Source organism: Peromyscus eremicus, chromosome 8a (assembly GCF_949786415.1).
Source record: "Peromyscus eremicus chromosome 8a, PerEre_H2_v1, whole genome shotgun sequence".
NCBI classification, from domain to species: Eukaryota; Metazoa; Chordata; class Mammalia; order Rodentia; family Cricetidae; genus Peromyscus; species Peromyscus eremicus.
Genome location: NC_081423.1, coordinates 95181231 through 95206066, shown reverse-complemented (window position 1 = coordinate 95206066; position 24836 = coordinate 95181231). Strand labels below are relative to the sequence as shown.

At 49.2% G+C, this 24836-nt stretch overlaps 1 protein-coding gene across 3 annotated transcripts in view; it reads left to right on the top strand.

Annotated features, from left to right (window-relative positions):
* Nucleotides 1-24836, top strand: part of Slc39a11 (solute carrier family 39 member 11) — a 440696-nt gene that overhangs the window by 375921 nt on the left and 39939 nt on the right. For all 3 annotated transcript variants that reach the window (XM_059272057.1, XM_059272059.1, XM_059272058.1), the window contains exon 7: nucleotides 1858-1927. In XM_059272057.1, the coding sequence (XP_059128040.1) occupies nucleotides 1858-1927 (70 nt within the window). The remainder of the gene's footprint in view (nucleotides 1-1857; nucleotides 1928-24836) is intronic.

Sequence of the window (24836 nt, the reverse complement as noted above, 5' to 3'; positions counted from 1 at the left end):
AAAAAAAAAAAACACCTTGGAATAATCTGGTAACCTTGGCCCTGACTGACTTAGCTGGCTTCCTTCCCCTAGAGCTTGCAAGAAGGAGTGTCTTGGTGACTTCTGTGTGACTTGCTGTCATGTGTAGCTTCCGTTCTAGGGAAGCAAGGCTGAGGAGTCCCCAAGCCGCTGTGTGGTCTTAGGAAGAAATCCCCCCTCCAAACATGTGACTTTAGAAACTGGAAATGGCCCAGGCATCACTCCAGCTGGGACTTGGGGATCCCCTCTACTTCAGAAGGTCCTAGAACTCTGTATTCTAGGGTTAAGATATTCGTTGAGGAACCAGAATCCCAAATCTCAACCAGACTGCCTACGACAACACAGGTACTGTGTGAAAGATTCACACACAGGAGAGTGGGCACAAAGGTAAAGTGAGGCACCAAGGAGTCATTGGTATCTTAGCAGGGTCATTGGGCTCCAACCCCCCATGGTAGCATCTTGCTGAACCATCCTGGGTCTTAGGTGAACTCTGTCCCTCACGTGGGACAGCCCAGCCTACTTATTCTGTATGCCTCTAAGACTATTGTTTACCCCCTCCCCGATCAGACCCACACCAACTGAACAGGACTCAAAGAAGCAAGCCATTCAAAGGGACAGTGAGTCCCGAAGAAACACCAGCTCCTCTTGCTTAGTAGATAATGCCTCTCTCATAAAAATGCTCCAGTGAGGCTCAAAAAGCCCTTGGTCTTGACACAGCCAAGTACTGGAGGTCCTTCCTGCTTGGATCATAAGAGCATCACCTCCCTGACTTGGGCCTGGTGTCAGTGGGTACTGGTTCTTGCTCTGACCCACGAGATACAGGTGGAGTTACATCGGGGGGCTTCTCTTCCTAAGGTGTGAGACAGATAAAGGAAGAGTTCTAGCATTCTGCTTACTTCTTGCATGGGTGCAGTTCAGGGGTTACAGTCCATCATGGTGGGGGACACATGGTGTCAGGAGCTTGAGGCAGCTGGTCACACAGCACCCACAGTCAGGAAGCAGAGGAAGATGACTGTCTATTCAGATCATTTTCTCCTTTTTCATTCTAGGGCCTGATCCTGTGGAAAGGAACTGCCCAGATTTAGGGTGGGCTTTCCCACCTCAGCCTAAATGAAATAATGCCCCTGGGCTGGGTGTGGTGGCTCAGGCAGATCTCTGTGAGTTCAAGGCCAGCTGTGTCTACATAGTGAGTTCCAGGACAGCCAGGACTATATGAGAGAGAGAGAGAGAGAGAGAGAGAGAGAGAGAGAGAGAGAGAGAGAGAGAGAGAGAGAAAGGGAGGGGAGGGGAGGGGAGGGGAGGGGAGGGGAGGGGAGGGAAGAGGAGAGGAGAGGAGAGGAGAGGAGAGGAGAGAGGAGAGGAGAGGAGAGGAGAGGAGAGGAGAGGAGAGGAGAGGAGAGGAGAGGAGAGGAGAGGAGAAGAGAATAATGCCTCACAGATAATGCCCAAGGGATTTGTTTCCATTGTAATTCTAAATTCCATCATATTGACAATCCCTACTTCTCTCTCTCTCTCTCTCTCTCTCTCTCTCTCTCTCTCTCTCTCTCTCCCTCCCTCCCTCCCTCCCTCCCTCCCTCTCTCTCTCTCTCTCTCACACACACACACACACATACACACACACACTCTCTCTCTCTCTCTCATACACACATACACACACACACACACACACACACACACACACACATCAAACAGGAGGCAGACTGGAGTTTATGAACCTAGATTTAAAATGCCACTGTTCCCGACATTGATTTTCTGTTACTTGCAGCCTGAAGCAGCCTACCTGATGTGAGAATGACGGTGGAAGTGATTCCTAACCTCTGTGTCTTGTGTCTATTTCAGAGGGTCTTGCTGTCGGTGTAGGATTTGGAGCTGTAGAAAAGACTGCATCTGCCACCTTCGAGAATGCCAGGTAAGCCAGCGCCTGAGCCTGGAACGTGGCCCTCACAGCCCTCAGGTCTCCACACTTACTTGGTACCTGGGTCAGCTGCTGGCACAAGCTTGCTAAGCATCCTCAGCCCCATCGTGGCAAGAGTGATGACGTAAGAGGAAGTTTATGTGTGAGTGAAGTACTCAATCAGACAAGCGGGCTTGTATGTAGTCTTTCTCATGGGAGCCGGCTAGCAGGTAGACACTTTGTAAATGAAGCCAAGATATAATAGCATGCTGTACTCTAAGCACGTGATGTATAAAGACGAAGGAGAAGGGTTAGCAGAGGCAGCCATCAACGCTCTAAGTGGCTCCTTCCTTTTGGAAGCCTCCTTTTCTCTTGTCACGGGGCTTTCCTGGTCCCCCAGGTTTAGACTGTCTTCCCAAGGCTCACCTGATGACCCATTCTTTTTTTTTTTTTTTTTTTTCTTTTTGGTTTTTCGAGACAGGGTTTCTCTGTGTAGCTTTGCGCCTTTCCTGGAACTCACTTGGTAGCCCAGGCTGGCCTCGAACTCACCAGAGATCCGCCTGGCTCTGCCTCCCGAGTGCTGGGATTAAAGGCGTGCGCCACCACCGCCCGCCTACAAGGACCCATTCTTAAATGTCAGTGTCCAGCAGTCTGTCCCTGAAGCATCCTCTCTTTTCATTCCGCGCACTCTCCCTGGCAACCTCCTCCATCCCTGTGACCTATTTTCCATCTGCTTGCTAGTGATGCCCACATCTAGCTCCAGCCCAACCCTGAGCTCCTTCCTGTGGGCTGGCTGCCTTCTAGACATCTCGAGACAGGTGTTTCTTAGAGTCTCCGTGCTCAGCTTTTTAAAGTTGAGCTTTCCTGTCACCGTCCCTGTCCTATGGGCCCTGCGCTCCTTCAGGGTTGCCTTCTACCAGCTTGCATTTTGCCAGCCAGGCCAAACCCACGGTCCTTCTCACCGCCTAAGTTCTCCCCTCCTTCTCTAGACTGCTAAGTTCTTCCTCTCACTTAACTCTATTGAGTCCAGCAGGGCCTTGGTGTGATTATGGCCTCGAATCACATGATGTCATTGAGACCTCATGTGATAAACCCCACAGGGTCCACCCATACTCACAAAGATGACTACTCTGTCCTCCAGGCTGAAGGCCAGCAGGATGGGCTCTCTCATCCAAGGACCATCTTCAGAGTGGAAATAATAGGATGGAGGTATCTGGGAATGGTGCACACTGAGGGAACTTAAAACACTCACTGCCCAAAAGCACCTAGATTCACGAGTGCTTGAAATGTAATTTAAGGGCTGGAGGGGTAGCTCAGTTCGTAAATGTCTCTTTTACAAGAATGAAGGTCTGAGTTTGGTCCCCAGAACCTATGGAACAGAGAAGCTAGTCAGCGTGGTGTACACTTGTAATCTTGGCACTGAGGAGGCAGAGACAGGAGGGTCCCTGGGGCTGGCTGACCAGCCAGCCTAGCCTAATCAATGAGCTGCAGGCTAATGAGACACCATGTCTCCAAAACAAAATGGTGGGCAATGCCCAGGGAACAACACCCTAAGATTGTCTTCTGGCCCCCACATGCACAGGCACACACATACATGTACCCCCAAAACATGAACACACATATACACACACACACCCCTCAAGTCCGATGGGTCAGAGTATTTAGCTCATTGCCGTCAGACAGCCCAGCAGGAAGCCCTTCTGCTCCCCACCCCCCCACAGTGCACCCTTCCTGTGAAGACCAGCCCTATGTCTACTGGCCAGGGATGTCAAGAGGAATTTGCTACATTACCCCTTTTCCATCTTTGCACTTGGCCTTTTTACACCCCTGGAGGACTGAGACCACATCTGCCTTTGTATCTGTGTACCAGATGCCGCAGAGCCCTGTGGGTTAAATGCCCTCACAGTCAGATTCTGCATCCTAAAGCCGATATGTTAAAAGTATGTTTGCTCCATGAAGCCCCAGACTTCAAGGGGCACTGGCAGGCTCTAGGTTGAAGTATGTCCTACCTTTAGCTCATTCTTCCTGCCTCTCGGACCCCTACACCATTTTTGCTTTAGCCTCATGGTAAAAATGATGCTGTTTGTAAAAGTCAAATCAGAAAATGGATGGGGGAAGGAAAGAAGGACCTTTAGAATGTAGGAAATATCACCAAAACCAAACCAAAACAAAAAAAAACAGCCAAGGGCTAATGATGACTCATGGCATCCACAGACTACTCTGCTCCCATGTCCTGAGAGAGGGCAGGCTTGGCCCTCTGTCCTTTTGATGTGGTCAGTTTGAACTTGGCTTCATCAGACCATGAGAACCTCCAGGGTCAGACAGTGTCCCTGGGTCTGAGAGCCCCAAGGAGCTGACCTTACAAGCATTCAGAGACCAAGCTCTCCCAGAAATGGGAGGCCACATGTGCCCCACGAGACCAGTGCCTGCAAGTGACAGCCGTGCCCCGGGCACTGTACTCACAGGCCAGGCTCTGTCTGGTGGCACCATGCCCCCATGGCATCTTTATATCAACTCCGATCGATCTCCCTCTCTGCCGTCACCTGCTCTTTCTGCCGGCCTTTGTGAATATTCCTCAAGGAAATGGAACAAAAACATTTCCAGCACATCCTCTCTGACTTGCATTACCCCTCCACAGGTCGCTGCAGCTGGGGGTAGGGCGGCAGGCCTCAGTGTTTTCAGCTACATGAGCTGCGCTGCTATACCAACATCACTAGGTGCTTCTTACGTCCCCACAGGTCATTCAGCCTGGTGATGGCCTAGGGACAGAGTTGTTGGAGATCTGCTGCCACCATGGCTACCACCACATACACAGAGTTTGAAGGAGTGTAAAACTTGAAGCCAGTAAAGGAGGGAAAGATGCCTCCAGCCTTCAGCCCAGCTCCCCCAAGGAAAGCCCACATGGGGTTTACCAGTTTACTGCCTTTCTTGGGGACCTGCATTCTTACCCTTGGGTGATAAACACAGAATGGGCTCCTAGACAGGCTTGTTAACCCTTTCTGCTTCAGCTCATGCTTTAGACCAGTGGTTCTCAACCTTCCTAATGCTGTGACCTTTTAATACAGTTCCTCATGTTGTGGTGACCCCCAACCGTGAAATTATTTTTGTTGCTACTTCATAATTGTAATTTTGCTACTGTTATGAATCGTAATGTAAATATCTGAAAGGCAGGATATCTGATATGCGACCCCTGTGAAAGGGTCATTCAACCCCCCAAGGGGTCATGACCCACAGGTTGAGAATCACTGCTTTAGCTGGCTTCTCATGGGAAGATAGGTAGTGGTGAGTGAGAATCTCTCCCTCTGGCAGCCACAGGGTGGGGGAGGAACGCTTGATGAGCTGCAGATGGGAAGGCGGTGCCTATGATCTTTGAGGCTGTCAAGGCCAAACCAAGCCCATGGTTAGGCCTGTGGGGTGCTTGTTTATGCAGTGTGCTTGAGGGAGGTGGCTTCTGATTGTCTCCTTGTGCTGGGGCTTTTGAGCCTGCGCTGTATGTGGAATCTAAAAAAAGCAGGCTGCAGGAGCATCCGTGTGCCATGCCAGGGTCCTGCCTTGGATTGCCACCTGCATCTTCTGCATGCTCCGTTATGGCAGGTCCGCCCCCTCCCCACTCCACTTGTTAGTTCTCTTTGTCAGGAAAGGAGACCAGACGGCAGTCAACTGTAAGACAATAAACATGACCATGGTTCTTAGATGAACACGCTGGTGAGACCAAGATGTCCCCAGCGTTGAACAGGGCAGCAGAGGTGGGGTGTGGTGGCACTGGGTAGGGGACTCTGCACCTGCCCCCTGTCTGGAGTATCCTGACCTCACCCAGTGCTTCATTTGGGCCCTAAATAAAGACTGTAATTTTTAGGGTCTTGTGGAAGCTGCAGATGCTGAGTCTTCTGATCTCTCTTGATCTACATTCATTCATTCATTCACTCACTCACTCACTTGCTCACTCATCTGTGTGCACTTCAGTGGGCACGAGTGCATCCCCCATGTGTGCCAGCCACTGTGAAAAACACAGTTGTCTAAAACTCTTCCAAGTAGTGTGAAAAGTGCCCCAGTCCTTCCAGTAACAGGGTAAACTCAGCTGGCATGGATATCCCTTCTCAGAGGAACCAAGGAACACTAATTGTGTCCATGGACTAGAGAAGAGAATGCTCATGTAAAGGGGACTCCAAAGGCTAGGTGGTGAGTGGCTTCAGAGTTTGGGAGAGATTTGAGCATATGCAGACATGGCCTTTCCATGGGGTTCAGGAAGCTGAGACAGTCCAGGCATAGAGATAAGGGTCAGACATACTACCTGCCCATGTAAGGGGCTGTAAAATGCTCCATGGTCCAGGAACTTGCATGGGAATGTGCTCTCTTTCCAGGATCTCAGGTGCAGAGGGGATATATAGGAAAGTATCTATAAGATATCAGAACCTTAGGCCTGTACTGCACAAGGCTATAGAATACAAATTATGTGCTCTATCTTGTCCCAGAAGCCACAAATAAAGAAGCCATATGTCCAGGATGCTTCAAGGCAGACACTTAAGTATAGATAAGAACACAGTGAGGGGACTGGAGAGATGGCTCCGTGGTTAACAGCGCACTTCCTGCTCTTGTAGAGAACCAGAGTTCAGTTCGGTTCCCAGCACCCATAGTGGCTTACCACTGCCTATGACTCCAGCTCCACAGAGCCCAAGGAGCTCTTCTGGCCTCTTCAGGCACTCATCCACCCACCTAAACACACACGCACACACACACACACACACACACACACACACACGTAATAATAATTACAACAAGAACATAAAATCTTTTTTAAAAACAACACTAAAACAAAAATAAAATAGAGACAAAATCAGCTAAGAGAAGAAACAACCACCAAGGAAAAATCACATCTGTAAAACTACAGGTGTGAAAAAGACATCAAATCCATGTGACCAGCCTCCGCCAAATTCTCAGCAGTATCAGAATGGAGGATCCTTGGAGACACAGACCAGGTCGGGCCAGAGAGGTTGCACATAAGGTGCTGTCCTGATTAGGATCCCAGAGACATCGGGAGAAGTTGACAAGAATCTAAATCTGCTGTCCCATGTGAGACCGTAATGTCTCACTGAGGAAAACGAACCCTTTTACATAGACATTAAGAGTTGAGGGGCTGAGGGGCTGAAGAGATGGCTCTATGTTGAAAGTACTTGCTGTACAAGCACGACAACCCGGGTTCAGATCCCAGGCACCCACATACAAAGCAGGGCAGGGTGGCACACATCTGGAATCCCAGAGTTGAGGGCTGGAGACAGCTGGATTTTGGGGGCTCCCTGGTCAGCAAGTGTAGCAAACAGTGTAAACTCCAGGTTCAGTGAGAGACTCTGTCTTAAAAAATAAGGTGGAGAGATAGGGGGAAGGTACCTGAAATCGCCCTCATACCTCTGTGCATGCACATACACACAAAAGAATCGGACAGCTGGATAGGAGGCATGTAGTGTGTGTGTGTGTGTGTATGTGTGTGTGGTCTCGGAGCTTCTCCACATAGCTAAAGATAATCTAAAGTAAACACTATTTTGAGGTTGCAAACATGAAGGATGCTTTTTAACATTAATCCAGCCATCAGCCAGTAGTTCTGCAGCCAAACAGGAAGGTCTGAAAAGACCCACTGCAAACGCTGATAACAACAAAGCAGACACTGCAGTCTCAGCTCCGCTCCTGAGGTGGGGAGCCACAGAACGAACAGAGGAATATTGTATGAAAGGGGAGCAGACTGCAGGATGACGTGATAGGCATGCGTTTTTATGCACCTGCAGCATGAGCTCAGAAGGTGTAAAAACAAACCATGTTGGAACCGTGAGGAGAGAAGCTAAAACTGCAGTCTTGTGGGGAGCACAGTGTCTCTTTGGGAGGCTTGTTAAGAGCACGGCTGAAAAGTGAACAGAATGGAGAGTAGGCATTGTATCCTGGGTAAATCCTTTCTTTTTAAATCTGAGTGTATTTTTATGTGTGTGAGTAAAGGTACATGCATGACACAGCATGTCTCTGGGGGTCAGAAGACAGCCTCAGGGGTCAGCCCTTGTTGTGTGGCAAACTTTTCCTGGGGAGACACAGCACATGTCTGCTCTCCCCAGTGAGGGAGCTCACAGTAGACCAAAGTAGAAATTCCAGCAAAGTCCAACTTGGTGGATAGACCAATGAGTTTTATTGGGGTCACTTACAGGAACAAAGACAGCTGCATCACCAAAGCATGGGTGACAGCTCACAGGTCACTTACAGGAGCAAAGACAGCTGCATCAGCACAGGTAGCAGCTCACAAAAGCTGGGAAACCTGGAGCACTCTGCACATCCGCAGGCAGCTCAACAGGCTGGAGAATGTCTTTTCCAAGTGACTCTGCTCTAAACTCTTAGCCACAGCTCGGCTGGCTTCTACTTCTTCCAGGTAGCAGTCTGGTCTCAGAGTGTTCTTATAGCTCCTCTCCCCTGAGCCTCTTCTTAACAGCTCAGGTTGAGCCTTTGTGGTTGGTGCAGCTTCCTGTGAAAAGAGATGCTCAGTTTTCATTGCTTACTCTGACAGGGAGGGGCCTAGTGAATCTGGTCAGTTTCAGGGATTTCCTGCAGCTCTTTTGACTTGTTTGCCTTTCTGTTTAAAGAGCTTCCTTGTGGGATAGAATGTTTTAATCTCAGAGGAAACTGTTTCACGACAGTCCTCTCCTTCCACCTTAATTGAAATAGTCTCTGGTTTGTCACAGCATACACTAGGCTAGCTTACCCATGAGTTTTCAAAATTCTGCTCTCTCTGCCCCCTCATCCTGCCAGTCATGCTGGGATTATGAATGTGCTACCATGTCTGGCCTTATGTGTATTCTGGGGATTCAAACCCAGGTCCTCAATGCTTGCACAGCAAGCACTTTTCCCACTGAGCCGTAATTTCAGCCCTGAAACCATGTCTTTATTAAGCACACATGCTCATTTCCCAAAGCCGCTCGGTGCCGTGCCGCAGAGTCATTATCACTCGGGTCATCATCATCCATATCACATTATCAGACTTGAGTGTGATATTGTTGATCATCATTAACAGAAGCAGTAGACAACATAATTTGTGAGTGGGCATTCAAAACCAGAAGCAGTATTCAGATCAGCATAATCTAAGCTGCAGGGGAGTGATGGAAACCAGACCATCTATGAGACTCAGAACAGGGAGAGCCTTTTACAATTGTGGTATGAATTACAGCCAAGCCTAAGGGCAGCAGGCTACAGTACATGGGAATGATGCTGGAGAATGCAGTAAGTAACCGGAGGAAGCCTCCATCATGTTCTCAGGGCAGATGGACAGATGTTCTCAAGATAGACTCCCCTCGTGCTCACAGAAAGGAAGCTGAAAGAATTCCAGGGAAGCAGGTTGGAGACCAAGCATATCACCCACCCAGTGGCCTGACCCCACCCTGCCTTGGTGCAGACTCGGGACAGAGCCCCAGAGGTGCTGGAAGCAGCCACCTGCCTAAGCTGGGATGGCTTGGGGAGGTGGGAAGAGGATGTGGGAGCCATGGGAAGGATTTCACTACAGAACAAGATGACCTCAAAGAACAAACTCCAGTAATCCTGAAGAAAGGAAGAGTTACGGTGCTGAGGAGAGGAAAAAGGAAAACTCCCCAGAGGAGGAGTTTAACACAGACCACAAATGTCGCTAGTTTAGAAGGGACATTTCAAGATCAGGTGTCAAGGAGCCACGGTGAATCATGGGACAATGATGGGGAAAAAAGAAGGGCTGATGTGGATCAGGGAGTTATTCAGCACACTCAGACTGCCGCCCTACAACCTCGGCAAATGGTCCCATCCTCTCTAAGGAGGCTGATAGTTCCCTGCCAGGCTCTCCAGGAAGCCACTGACAGTCTACAGAGCTCTGTGTTGCTGAGCTGGGTGCCAGTTAAGATGTCTTGTCAAAGCATTGTGTGTGTGTTGGGGAGGGAGTAGGGATGGAGAGGACACCTTACAAAAGTCACTTCTCTACTTCCACCATCCGAGGCCAGGGGATCAAACTCAGGTCATGAGGCTTGGCAGCCAGTGCCCTTACCCGCTGAGCCGTCTCTCCAGCCCTTAATGCATTTTTTTATTTTTTTTTACTTCTGACTTCCAGTGGGTTCATCATTATTCTAGGGGGATGTGTACACAGACACAGCTAACCAAGTTTGGCTCAGCACCTGTTATGTAAATAGAGTTTTATTGAAACACAGATTACTCAATTTCTTTACATGCTCTCTCTGCTTCTTGGCTATATAGGCTGAGTGAGTGGGTGACATAGACTTCTTAAGGCTGAAAATATTTTCTGACTTTTTACATAAAGGTCATGGACTTAGAGTGGACACAGTCCATAGTTTTGACTCAAGTTCATCACTGAGCCCTTAGGTGCCAAACTGTCTCTTCATGACCTTTGGGGGCCGTTTGCATTGCATCTTCTAATGGAGTCTCGCCTCACCTGTAATGTGAGCCTTCGCCACGGGTAGAGAAGTAAATAGTCAGTATTGCAATAAGGTACTTTGTTCCGTTCCCAGCCTTTTGCTGTGACCTCCTGAGGCAAGAGACACAGAAAAGCAGGAGGCGCCTATTCTAGAATCGATGTGTCGCTACTGCCACCAGGTGCCAATGTGCTGTTACTACTCTCCTTATCTCGCCCAGTGTTCTTGCTGAATCAGCTGTAGGGCAGTTTTTCCTTCTAACATCAGTATCCAGATGGATATGGTGGTATATACCTATAGCCCTATCATTTTGAAAACTGAGGTAGGAGGATTTTATAAGTTCAGGGTCAGCCTTGGTTACATATAAATTATCAGTGAACTGGCTACCTAGCAAGGGCCTGTCTCAAAAAGGGAAGGAAGGCTGGCCAAGGATGTAGCTCAGTCAGCAGAGTGTGTCGAGCACGCACAGAGCCCTGGGATCAACTCCAGCATGGATTGGACTAGGTGTGGTGGGACATGCCTGTAAATCCCAGCACTCGGGAGGTGAAGAGAGGAAGATGAGAAGTTCAGGGTCATCCTAAGCTATGTAGTGAGTTTGAGTCTAGCCTGGGACACACAAGACACTGTCTTTAAAAAAAAAAAAAAGTGTCCCCTGAGTCAAGAAGACTCAGCCAATCCTGAGCAGCCTATGGGCCAAGGAAAACACTCTGGCTTGGCTTGGCTTTCTGATCTGGTCCCCTGGTGGTTTCTTTTGGCTTCAACCACAAAGAAATTCCGAAGACCATATGTCCTTGGGGAGTTTGATGATGAAAGCAATTTTCCTTTTGTAAGTATCATTAAGAGGAGACCACACCCTCATCCCTCACTTCATAGTGAACATAATTCAAACCAGCAGGGAGAGCAAAGGCAGTTTATGCTTAAACACTGTGCTTTGCACTCCCGTTTCCAGCCTTGGCTAGGGGTGTTTATAGTCTCTGAACTCCTGGACTGATGGGTTCAGCAGGTGTCCTGGTGCAGGGCCATGCAGAGTGGATGCTGCTGCCTGCAGACTGACCATGTACCTTGAACAACCCACAGAAGCATATCCCCAAGGGCTGGTTGCATGCATTTCATGCTGTATGCCCAGGCTGGCTACTGCTGCCCGGTGTCCAAACACTTAATCAAGGATGTCTGGTGGGTTAGTCTGCATTCAGAGCTCACTCGCTCAGTTAAGACCAACTTTCAAGTTCGTGTCTGCTAGCATATCAAAGAGTAGAGGTAGTAAACGGCATAAATCTTTTCTTTTGGCTTATGAAATGCAAACATTGCTATATGACCAATCATGTAAGACAGGAGTCATTAATTAACCATTTGTTTAGATTAAAAAAAAATAGCAATGGGTATGTTTTCCTGGTTCACTGAGCATCTTTTCCGGAACAACCCATAATAATTACCTCCCAGCAAAGATCACATAGAAGCATGTATGATTGTCCCTACATGCACCAAGTCCACGTGCCTTTAGGGACATTCCAGGGAGACCCTCTCTTCCTCTGGGTTGTTGATCTTGAGCTCTCCATGTCCTCTGACTTGATCTTCCCTGGACATGTTCTCTAGACTGAGGTGAGCTAGCGTGAGGGTGTGTAGGCAACCTGAGCATGGTAATGCCTTTTACCCCATCATCCCCTCTCCTCTTCACAGCCCTTCACTCACCTCTGCTGCAGTTCTTCATCAGTCCTCGAAGATCCTGCTCTCAGTTTCTAAGTGGGCAAGCTTTCTCTCGAATCCATCCAACTGTCATCTCTGGAGTTCTTGAGTGGTCCACAATCCCTTTCCTTCAATTTTGCTTTCCAGGCCACAGTGGCATTTTAAAATGGCCCACAGCACCACCATGTGGTGGTCTGGCATCCTAGTTCACTAGGTGAGGTAATAGGGAAGAGAGAGACTTCAGGAGGCACTTGAGACGATTCGCTGAACTAGTGTTGGGCTTAAATAGAACTTATACCTATATTGACTCTCTTCATATTACTACACCCTCTGTATATATTACTATCTTTATCTTCTATCTGTGTATCCTTCTTTCTGTCATCTGTGTCTGTAGGAGTTGGTAAACATTCCCTAGATGATTTGTAAAATAGCATTTTTATAGTCCTGCTGTCTGGCTCTGAGTATTTCATGCCTCATTTAGTTCATCACAGAACAGATTCATCATTGTTGCTCCTTCTCCCAAGAATTAAAATAGATCTTTTCTGTGATACTCTGTGAAGAGACCAATAGAGCAGGAAGCTACTCTAATCAAGGAAGGTGGAGGTGTGGGGCCTCAGAGCCCCCAAAAGTCAATTTGGTTTTTCTTTTTGTCATTGTGACACATGTAGGATTCTAGTGACTTTAATATGATTATTTCTTTTATGTGTGTGAGTGCTCTGCCTGCATGTTTGTGTACCATGCCCACAGAGATCAGAGCAGAGCACCTGGAGTCATGGATGGTTGTGAGCCGCCAGGTGATTGCTGGGAATTGAACCCAGGTCCTCTGCAAGAGCAGTGAGGACTTTTAACCACTGAGCCATCCCCCCACCCCATGTGACTGTTTCATCAATCCTGGATAGTAACAGACGTGGGTGTGACCTGAGTTGACCATGGTTAAGAGAGTTCTCATGAACCATCTCAGATAATAAGGCATCAGATCCCTTATGCACCTACATGGCATCCCTTTGATCCTCAGGCCCCATCATTTTGGAGAATGATAATATGAGCAACTATTCCAGCCATTTCTAGTGGAAAAATACACTTGTGGTCAAGGACTGATGGGTTCTAAGTGATCTTCAGATACAAGCTTGCTTCTGAAGTTATGTTTTGTTTTTTCAATTGGTGCTTTCAAGCAAGATTCTGGGTAGAATAGACATCCACTCCCAACACAGGACTCCCGCTCTGTGCTCAGAAGGAAGACCTTGATTAAGCCTGGGTGAAATAACAGCAGAAGGCATGTATGATGAGCTGCTTGTCTATCCCTGGCTCCTTCCTGAGTCCTGAGGCTCTCCTCTGCCCTAGCAAAGACAGCTCTGGCCCCAGATGTCTCAGGCTCCACCTTAGACAATGGAGAGACCTCTCAGGCCTGGCTTGCCACTCAAGGTTGCTTCCCACGTCCCCATCATGGCTATATTTCTCTCTGCTTAAGCTTCAAGAAGATCCTTTCCAACTCTAGAGGTAGATCTTGAAGCCCAAGTGAGCTTTGCAGGACTGTCCCATTTGTGCTGTAGAAAACCTGAGTTCAAAGGCTAAAGGCATCCAGGGGCTTGAAACAGAATAGGGATGTGCAAATCACCTGGAGACCCATCTCCAGGGCATCTCAGGCTCCGTCTGTTCACACACAGAGCCAGAGGTCAGGGAAAGGGGTACAATGTAGACCTGAGCCCCCTCCCCACTCCAGCACTGCTGTGACTCACCAGGCAGAGCCTTGTGAGTAGACTAGCATCTTTATTTCTCTTAGGCACACACCCAGGAGCGGAATTGCTGGGCTCTCTGGCCATTCTATGTTGGACATTCTGTGGAGTTTTAAGAACCGCCTTGTGAGTCAAAAGAACAGGAATCTGATTAGACCAAGAGTTTCTCATTAGTGCTTTAAAGTGCTGTTTCTCAAACACAGACGCATGCTTATCCCAAGAACCCATGATGCCCTGTGTAGTCAATGTTGTACCACAGTTATGATGAGGATAGGCGTCTCTGGTGAGGACCTGCCAGGTACTCAGTACTGAGGTGTTTTTTCTTCTAATCGAAGTGGCAGGCTGCCAACAGGACCCACAAAAGAACTGAGGCCCTAAGGGGGATCCTATCCACAGACCCATCTTCAGTCAAGGAAAAAGCCAAGCCTTTGCCCTGGTCCCTGGCCGAGAGCGAGAGCGAGAGCGAGAGAGTGAGAGCGAGAGCGAGAGCGAGAGCGAGAGCGAGAGCGAGAGCGAGAGAGAGAGAGAGAGAGAGAGAGAGAGAGAGAGAGAGAGAGAGAGGGAGAGGAGGGAGATGGAGAGACAGAGACAGACAGAGAGTTGGGGGTGGGAAGCAGGCCTGACTTCCTACTGTGTCTCCCTTATTGCAGATCCTTTGAAGGGTGGTATGAAGGGGCATGCAGCAGAATATCCAAAGAGTGGGTTCAGAGCCTGGCTGACTAAGGTGATGGGTGGCTTTTCTCTGTAAAGCATGGGTAACAGTAGCTACTGCAATGGAGATGCCCAGCAATTATCCCAGTTTGTCTACAGAAAGCACCCACAATAGTTTGAGACAGGAATGCCACAAGGCTTTATATGCTGTAGGAGAGAGCCAAGCCCCATGTTGTCCCCCATCCCTGGCCAGCCCAAGCCCCAAAGCAAGTGTCCACCCCTGCTCACACACAGGATCAGTAGAGACAGCTTCTGCAGCGTGCAGAGCTCAGGCCCAGGTCTCTTGGTACAAGAAGTGATTTAGGTGTTTTCCTCGGCATCCTCCCCGGTCGCCCGCCCTCCAAGTACAGTTCATAACACTGCCTCCATGCAGAGCTGATGTGTTCCTTATTCCTTGCCCTGGCAGTTCCTGCCCAGTGTCCTTAACCTTCACCTTGCCCAGGACCAGGCAGTGTGCTGGGTACCAGTGTCTTGCCCAGAAACCCACAAGCAACTTTAGAAGAGACAGTCCTGTGCCCAACCAGAGTCTTTCTTTTGCTTCCCTAATTACCTGGACTCATTCCCAAGCCCCTCTGATCTCACCGCACATATCACTGTCTCAAAACAAGGAGGCCACCGAGCTCCCCCCACCCCCTTTGCCCTGAGCAACTAGCAGTCACTTCTTCCCCCACCAGCAGCACAAGGGGCCCATTATGCCCACCCCTTCCTCCTCCACCACGGCTTCGGCCGCCCCCACCCAAGTCCCTGGCGACAGGGGCCGGACGTCTTGGCAGCAGGAGCCATAGATTCACAACATGTGCTCTGTTAGCCTGAAGCAGCAAGGGGAGGGGCAGGCCCACAGAGCCCTCTGGGAGCCAGTGTGCTTTCTGTGTGGCTTTCCCAGGCACTCAGGATGACACGCTCCCTCCATCTTCTCCAGCAGCTGGTTGCAGATACCTGGGGGAAGGAAGCTATTGTCTTCCAGGACAGACCACTGAGGCGGCACTCCATAGGGAGGGTGGTCTCCGTCCCTATACGTTTTGTAGAGGGAGCTGAGAGGTAGCTTTGGGACATCAGTGCCCATGTGGTACTGAATAAGAACATGTGTCACCAGTGGTCTGTTTATAATGATTGCTTGGTGGGGGCTGCTGCAGAGGTGTGGCCATTCTTTAGCAAGTAATGGCATTTGACCTCTGTTCGTCAGATACCAAAACTCATGAAGCTGACGTTTCCTGAGCCCCTTCCGCATGGAGCCCTAGTGTCCTGATATAACCTGCTGTCTGTGCCTCCGGTCCTCTGGGTGGGAGACGACCTCCTCATTTTGCAGACCTGGAGTGTCCAAATGACTGCTCAGGGTCAGGGCAGGGTGGGTTTTGAACCCAAACAGCCCAACTCTAGAGCCTGCACCTCTAACTACTGCCCTTCTTTGCCTCTCAAGCCACACATCTGTTGTAACCTAAAGGCTTGGAAAGTGTCCCCCAAAGTGTTAGGGAACTGGAGTCAGTTCCCTGTCAGGGCAGTATGTCAACTCTCGTTGTGAGTACCTTGGACGTTGTCTGTAGAAGTCCTGATTTAACTGTCAAGTGCATCTTCTATGTCCCTGGGCATGCTGGGAGACAGCATGTGCAAAATTACCCCAGTGAGAAGCAGTCTGTCCAGCTAGTCCCAAGGGAAGCAGACATTAATGTTGAGGAAGGATTTGAGTGTGTCTGCAGCACTTGCCACTCTGGTGAGAACTGTAGCCCCTGATGGCTGCCCTGCGTAGTGGGTAGTGAAGGATGAGTGGCAGGGAGGAAGTGAGGAGGGAGAGGTAGAGAAGAAAGGAAGGAGGAAGGGAGAGGGAGGGAGGGAGTGAAGGGACACTCCAGAGAGGTGGGTCCAAAATGATCTGGTGGCACTTAAGTCATGAACTGCTTGTCTTGCCTCACCTTATGGGACAGGTGGACAGATGGGCAAAGTCACTGAGGAAGACAGAGATAAGAGCCAGGGCCACTCACTAGTCCCAGAAAGTTCCGGAATGGAGGTGATGGTGGAGGAAAGGCACCCTAATCCTCAGCACTGTGAAGGTCCTTACATGGCAGTGGGTCCTGGCTAGTTTCGATCAGCTTATAGTGGATTAGAACGGGTCCTAAGTCCTCTGTGACTGGGAGCACTTGTAAGACAGGGATGAGGGGGAGGGGGAGGAAGGAGACTGGAGAGAGACAATGGGGATATGTAGTTACACAGAGACATAGAGGGAAGAAACCCATGTGGCAGTGGTGGCAGAGCTTGGAGTAATGCAGATTCAGACAAAAGCCTTCCTCAAATCTCAGACACCACCCAGAGCTGGAATTGGCAGGAACGATCCTCCCTAGAGCTACTGAAGGGAGCCTGGCCCTGTTGATCCCTTGAGGTTAGACTTCTGGCCTCAAGAACCCTGAGAAATTTCTGCCCTAACAGCCCTCAGGAGGCCAGGGAGAGCCTCCCAAGATACACCTGGGCCTCCAACCTGGTCCCTGTTTAGCTTTCTAAACCATTTCCTCCCATGAAGCCTCAAGGTCACACTGTAACCTACGTCCCATCCATGCCCATGTAGCTGGTTCTCTTTACCTTTGGTAGTTTTGGTAGGAGGAGCTTGAAATTTGGGAGGTTAATCCTCCCGCTCCAGGTCTCCCTCCGTTCAGCTTGAACCAGACTGCAAAAAAGCAGTCCTGTTCTACCTCCTTCAGTAACCCTCAGAGCATGGCCTATGAGAGTCAGGGCCGTCCGTATTGGAGCTATTAAATTGTCGTAAGAAAGAGGCCTTTGTCACAGGAACACAGCCCTCAGCTCAGTCACAGAGACAGATTGTGCCAGAAAACAAATAACAAAAAAAAAAAAAAAAAAAAAAAGAGTTCAACCACAGCATTCTTTGGAACTCCAGTCATCTGCCTCTCATCTGTTCTTAAAAGACGAATTTCCTTTTATCAGCGTAATTCCTTCAGATAGATCATTGGCTTATAATTCCAGCCAGAACAAAGAGCCCTGTGGAGACCCTTGCCCAGACCATCTGCATGGCCTGCACCCTACTCTGGTAAGCATGACCACAGGCCTGCAGTGGGGAGACAGAGGGCCCCCCTCAGGTGCCCAGGAGAACCGGGGCTGCGGTGGAATTTTCAATAGGAGTCTGCAGGACTAAGTTATGAATACCCCAGCTCACAAATCTGCCTTCAAATCCCAACTGATATCTGCAGATCAGACCCAGGGGCAAAGGACCACTTGGCCCACATGGCCCTCAGGTACTGCCACGAGGCCAGGAAGTCTCGTGTCTCTCCCCACCACCCTACCTCTCATCCCCCCACCACACCACCACAAGTCTTCTCGAAGTCTCGTGTCTCTCCCCACTACCCTACCTCTCATCCCCCCACCACACCACCACAAGTCTTCTCAGAACATTTCCCACAGAACCTTTGGCTCTGGTAGCCAGCCTGGGCCTTAAATCTGTGCTTGGGACTCCTTGATGAATATCTGTAGAGGCTGAGCAGGTGGGAGGCCACCCTTGTAGGAGGCCCGGAAGACGACCTTGGCCTCTGGGGAGGGAGGCCCACATCTTGGTGGCAAAAATGAACACACTCCTAAGAAGGATTTAGTTTCCAGTGCTGTGGATGGAACTCAGGGCCTCCTGCGTGCTAGGCTGCAGTCTACCCACAGCTGTACCCTCAGACCCTTGGTTAGTTTGTGATAGGAGCTCACCATGGAGCCCAGATGGGCTCCCAACCTTAGATACTCTTCCTCCATCTCTTAGAAAGCTGAGATTACAGGTGTGTGCCATCACACTGGTAAGAATGAGCTTTAAAAAAATCAAAATGTGGCTCAGTTGGTAGGGTCCTTCCCTAGCATGCACCAAGCCTTGGGTTCGATCCCCAGCATGACATAAACTGGGCATGGCGGCACATGCACGGTCATCCTGAACTATGTGGTAGGTTTGAGGCCAGCCTGAGTTACATGAGACCCTGCCTATAAATAATTAAATAAGATGCTAAAGAAGATATGTCCATATTTAGAGGAGACAGGACAATGTGTGTGCGGTGGGGCCTCTGCCTTCTCCTTCTCCAAGTTCCAAAGCCTTTGGTTCAAGTAATGAGCATACATTAGAGCCATTGAAGAACACAAAATCCAGGCTCTAGCTCTGACATGGAATGTAGCCTGTCAAGGTTGGGCCCCAGCATCCGCAGCTCCCAGGAGCTCTGATGTGCCACACAGTATGAGAACCAGCTTTCCAGAAGGAAGGCAGGGAAAGAGAGGCTCATGACCCCCTACCCGCGTGACCTCTGCCCCTTCTGCAGGGGCCACGTTCTCCCAGACAGGAGTCTTCTGCATCTGAATGCATCACCTCTGGCCAAAGCCCAGCGAAGTTAGCTCGGGTAGGTGGCAGTGAGAGACAAGAACACTGAATTTTTATGTCCTGAGGATTGGAGTTGCGATCCAGTGCAGAGTGACATGCAGGAGCCTTGTTCCAAAGGCAAGAAAATGACTTTTTTCTTTCCTCTGTGATAGTTACCTTAGCTTGCGATGCTGTGCGTGCATGTATGTGCATGGCCTCTTTAACGTTTATTAATAGAAAATATACATGCCTATCGTTTACACCCACAGTCATCTTCCATGGTGCACGGCCACATTGCTGTACTGCCAGTACCACCATCTGTTTCGAGAACTCTCTCGTCCCAAGCAGCCTTGTACCCATTTAACACCAACTCCTCCCTCCTTCCTGGCACCCAAGCTTTCTGCTCTCTCTCTCTCTCTCTCCACAGCTGACTCTCCTAGAGACTCCGGGATTTGTCCCTTTGTGTCTGGACCTGTCACTTAGCATACTCTTCCTGAGGCTCCTCCGTGATGTCGCCTGTGTCAATTCCCGTCCTTTTCAGGGCTGAGTCATAGTCACGCTCACGAATGGACCCTATTTTGTTTCCCTGTTCACCGGTCAGTGGACAATCGGGTCATTTTTCTTCCCACACTCACATGCACACACACAGTGCACATACTCACATGCACACTGAGGCACACAGTGCACACACACTCACAGGCATGTACACATACACACTCACGCTGTGCTGCAGGGGCAGAAAGCTTGTCGCTCCAGGCTCCAGTGCTCCCGTGACCTGGCTGCTTGAACCTTCCTGTCCCTTCTGCTGTCTGCTTTCCTGGCTCGAGCCTGCCTGGTCTGCTTGGCTTTGGAGCTGCGCACCTCCTTCCTCATTGGCACCGTCTGTCACTGTCACTTTTGGCCCAGGATTTTTTTTTTTTCTTTTTTATCTTATCATGTAGCCCTGGCTAGCCTGGATTCAAACTCATGCAGTCCTCCTGCCTCAGCCTCTTGAGTGCTGGAATTATAGGTGTGAGCCACTACACCTAGCTCTGTTTTTCTTTATGTTTGTTGTTTTTATTATTTTTAAGAGGCCTTACCAAGTAGTTCAAGTTAGTCTCAATTGCAATCCTCCTGCCTCCACCTCTAGATGCTAGAATGACTGGCCTGCCCCACATGTTCAGCCCCAGTGTTTCATTCCCCACCTGGACTCCTCACCTTCCTCCTGATGCGGACTGGCCTCCCCCCTCACATTATTTGTCACAGTGTCTGTCACCTGTCATTGCACCAGGCAGGGGCACCTGGTCTACCCCTTCCTGCTGCAGATCATGTCTCAATGTGACCCATGGTATTAACTTTCATATTAAAAGTTCCATTTCTATTTTTCTCTCTGCGGTTTAGTAAAATACACAAAATCGTATCCCTTGGCCTTGGACTTTGCAGAGGGAGAAACAAGGAAGTGTAGCAGGGAGGGTCACCTCAAAGGACTCTGGAAAGTTCCTCTCCTCACCTAGGAGAGCTTCGAGAACAGTCGGAGCCAGCACTCAAAGCTCACAGTGCTGCTGTGTGAGCCGTGACAAGGGCAGGATCCAAGACTGTGCAGGTGGACCTCCCATGTCCTGTTAGTTACTTTCTGTTAAAAATCTGATTTTTTAATGGAAGCTCATGAGAAGTTTTAAGATACATATACTTTCTTTTTTGAGATAAGGATTCATGTAGTCCAGGCTGGCCTTGAACTTACCACGTAGCCAAGGATGATGGTCTTGAATTTCTGATCCTCTTCCCTCTAGATCCCAAGAGCTGAGAGTACAGGCATGCCCCACCACACTTATTTCGTGCAGTGCTGGATGGAGATCAGGCTCAGGCCTCACATACACTAAACAAGTGCCCTACCCGCTGAGCTCCATCCCCAGCTCTGGCTTCTGGTCTTGTTTTAGCCTCTAGGAGTTAGTGAGAATGGCATCTACCTTTGCGTGAGGAGCTGACATTGCCCAGCATGGCCAGCTGAGTTCTCCTGTAGCGAGTCAGCTCAAATATGTGTTAAGAATATGACAGCAGGGATAAAAATACATATGTTGAAAATCCTTGGGACCTGACTCCCTCTCCCCGCACCTCTGTGTGTGAGTGTGTGTGTGTGTGTGTGTGTGTGTGTGTGTGTGTGTGAAAGAGACAGAGACAGAGAGACAGAGTGTGTGTGTGTGTGTGTGTGTGTGTGTGTGTGTGTGTGTAATCCAACCTGCTCAGTCTATATAATGTTACTTGTATGTATGTTTTCAGGGCTATTTAGTATGCTTTTCCCTGGGGAAGACTATTTCTCCCACTCTCAGAAAAGACAAGCAATTGATCTAATCACTCCTTTGTACTCATCCTCTGCTTCTTTGGCCCAGGCCCACTTCCCTCACACTTCCAGGGTGCATTTCCCATTATTCCAGGAAGCTGCTGTGTGCCCAAACAAGGGAACGTGGCAATGCAACTGCTGTCTTGCTGCAGCCTTCATTCCTCAGGAGTCAGAGACCATGCCTGATACTAGATCATCTGAGAGGCCACAAGCAAGCCTGGAAGGATGGCACCATGTCTGGCAGTAGGGGTCCACTAGAGAAACACAACCAATAGGATGTGTGTGTGAACAGATCAGATGGAATTGGCTCTCATGGGTACAGAAGCCGGGAAGTCCAAATTCAGATTGTGGGTAGGGAACTCAACCTAAGAGAACTGATGGTTAAGATTCCACTGGAGGAATTCTTTCTCACTTCGGGGCCATGTCTTTTTGTTCTGTTCAGGCTTTTGATTGTTGGAATAAGGCCCACCAGATCAGGATAGGCAATCCCTGCTCCATGTCACCAGTTACGATGTTTGCTATGATATGTAGCTTAGTTGGTAGACTGATTGCTTAGCATGCAGAAAGCCCTGAGTTCAATCCCCAGCACTGCATAACCAGGGGTGGTGGCACACTGGTTATGCAGTGCTGAGGATTATATAATCCCAGCACTCGGAGGTGGGGCAGAAGGACCAGAAGTTCAGGGTCATCCTTAACTAGCAAGTTCAGAGCCATCAGTGAGACCTTGCTCTAAAATACAAAATTAATAATAATAATAATAATAATAACAATAATGCAATTTTTGTCACCTCTAAAAACACCCATATAGAAACATCTAGAATATCTGACCATCCCTGAGCATTCTATAGCTCAGTCGAGTTGACGCATAAAATGAGCCATCACCCGTGAGACCCCTGGGGCCCACTCAGCTGAAGAACAGAAGCAGACTGTCCCCAGACAGTGGACTCCGTCAGCAGATAGCTGCACTGTAGCAGGAAAGGTTCTGTGTCGTTACTGTTCCTGCAGGAGTTATGCTTGGTTGTCTGTCTGTCTGTCTGGAGTCTGCTGGCTTGCCTCTCTCTCCCTGTTTGGAGTCTCGCTTCTTCCAGCTGTTTGTAGTTAGAGGACAGTTTTCGCCACACTCGGGCAGACTAGACAGCACAGGGCCTCACGGCTGAGCTTTGCAGTTTGCCTGGCACCGATTACTCCATGCCGTGGACTTTGCCTCCCTGGCCATTCGGTGGAGTGAAGACCAAGAATGACTTCATGGCCCTGTAACAGAACAAGCATGTGTGTCCCTGTGGGTGTGGCTGTGGGTGTGTCAAGGGCGATGATTGGGGCTTTGTTCTCCTTATAATGGAAATGATGATGTCTTGAAGTGGCTTGAAGACACATGTGCCTTCTTTCTTTTTTTTTTTCAGTCTTTCTCTCCCTTCAGTGATTCCACTTCTTACCCACCCTGCAGCACCGCCCACATGTCCCTGCCCATACATGTGTACCAGCCTCTCTCAGGACAGATCCACATTGTTCCAGTTGAGCTGCACACGACAACCTCGTTCGTAACAAGGCTTACATTCTCTTTCCATAGTCCCAGGAACCCCTGCTCCCATTTACAGTGCATCTCAATTTGGATTTGCATATTCCCAGTGTTCCCTAGCCGCCCAGGGCTGCCATATTGGGTGAAACATGAATTTTAACTCTTGGCCACACCATACAGTCACCTGAGGAGCTTTAAAATGCTGAGGCCGGGGCAGGAGAGATGGCTCCATAGTTAAGAGCACTGCCTTCCATTCCAGAGGAGCTGGGTTTGATTCCCAGCATGTACTTGTTGGCTCACAACCCTCTGTAACTCCAGTTCCAGGGGATCTGACTCCCTCTTCTGGCTTCTGTGGGCACTTTACACACACATGGTGCACAGATACACAGGCATGTATATGCAGATATGCAGGCAAAACACACACACACATATATATATATATAACATTTTTTCCAGTGCTGATGTCTAGGTCCTAGCTCACAGCCATTCTAAGTTTTTATTATTACATTTTTGGTGTGTGTGTGTGTGTGTGTGTGTGTGTGTGTGTGTGTGAAGTATGAATGGAGGTCAGAGGACAACTTGAGGGAGTTGGTCCTCTTCTTCCACTATGTGGGTTCTGGTGTTTGAACTCAGGTCAGTCTTGGCAGCAAGCACCTTTACCTGCTGAGCCATCTCACGGCCCCTGTTTTTGTTTTGTTGTTTGTTTTGGTTGTTTTGTTTTGTTTTGAAACAGGGTCTCATGTAGCCCAGGCTATCTATGGAGGACTTCCAATCCTCCTGTCTCCACTGGAATCAGAAGCACACAACACTACACCTGGTTTCTATGTTGCTAAGGATTGAACCCAGGGCTTCCTGGATGGTAGGCAAATAAATACTCTCCCATGTACTGAGCTACATCCCTATCCCCTGGTGATTTTGATTTAAAACTGGGCTGCGCTGTGGTCTGGACTCCTCAGACAGCTGTGAAGCAGACAGTCATAAACCGTGGTAGTATAAGGTGCTGTCCTGGGGAGGCAAATCCCTCCTCTGTCATGGCCAGGCTTCTCTTTCCCTCCTTCTCTCTGAGACCCACACTGTAAACAGAAATTAAGCAAGTTCCAACTTGGGTCACAGAGGGGAGAAAACCAGAAACAGGAGAGTATTAAATTCTGTCTGACAGGCGAGAGGGGACAAGCCAAGCCCCCTTGTCTTCTTGGGATTGTTTACCAACAGGTTCGGTAAGTGTTGGTTTTACCACTGCCCTTTAAGCTCCCAGGGCATTTCCCATCCCCGCTGCCAGAGTGTTCTCTGAGAATCAAGGAGCCGTTAGGAGCACCAAATGTTTAGCATCGTTTGCCCCGTGCCTCTCTGGGATCTTCTGAAGGGATCAGAGGCATTTCCATGGGGAGTCTCCGTTCTGGACATAATGAAGGGATCAGGAAGGCAGAAGACGAGGGGCACTGCCAAGTCTGCACCATCCGTTCCTCTCTGCCCTAGACAAGTGAACTCTCCATCTCCTCAAATAGAAACCAGCCCAGACTAACCACAGGACTCAGGTTTTCAAATGCATCCAGAAATGATTGTTTCAGGGAACTGATCAAATAAGGCATGAGTAATTCAATCAGAAGGAATGCAAACACAATCATATCTGGGTCCCCTGGTGTCTGGTTTCAGCTTCTTGCCAGCTAGGGCAGCTCATACACACCTGAGGCTCTGCTTGGCCAGTTGGTCTCTTATACTTCAGGGGTGGCGGAGGGCTGGTATCCATGCATCTGCAGGACCGGAAACTTGCTAAAGGTTTCCTGGAGGCTGGAAATCGGAGGAAAAAATATGCAGAGGAAGAGGGGACATGCTTCATCTTTTCTTTTCTTTTTTTTTTTTTTTTAACTATGTGTATGTGCATAGGTCAGGGTGTATGCACATGACTGCAGATCCTTTCAGATGCTAGAAGTGTCCAGTCCCCCGACCCTGGGGCTGGAAATGCTGGGAACAGAACTTGGATCCTCTGCAATAACAGTATGAGCTCTTAACCACCGAGCTGCCTCTCCAGTGTGTCCTCTGTTTGGAGGGTGTCAGTTTTAAATGAATAAACTCAACAACTGATCCAAGAAGATGGTTGTTGTACTGTGTGCACCTGGGAGATGCATACGGCCCAATCTCTGTGGCTGAATTATGTGGCTGTCGGTTAGGCTACCAGCCTTTGTATGTTAAAACCTTCCAGGATAGAAGATGAATTGGCCCCTCTCT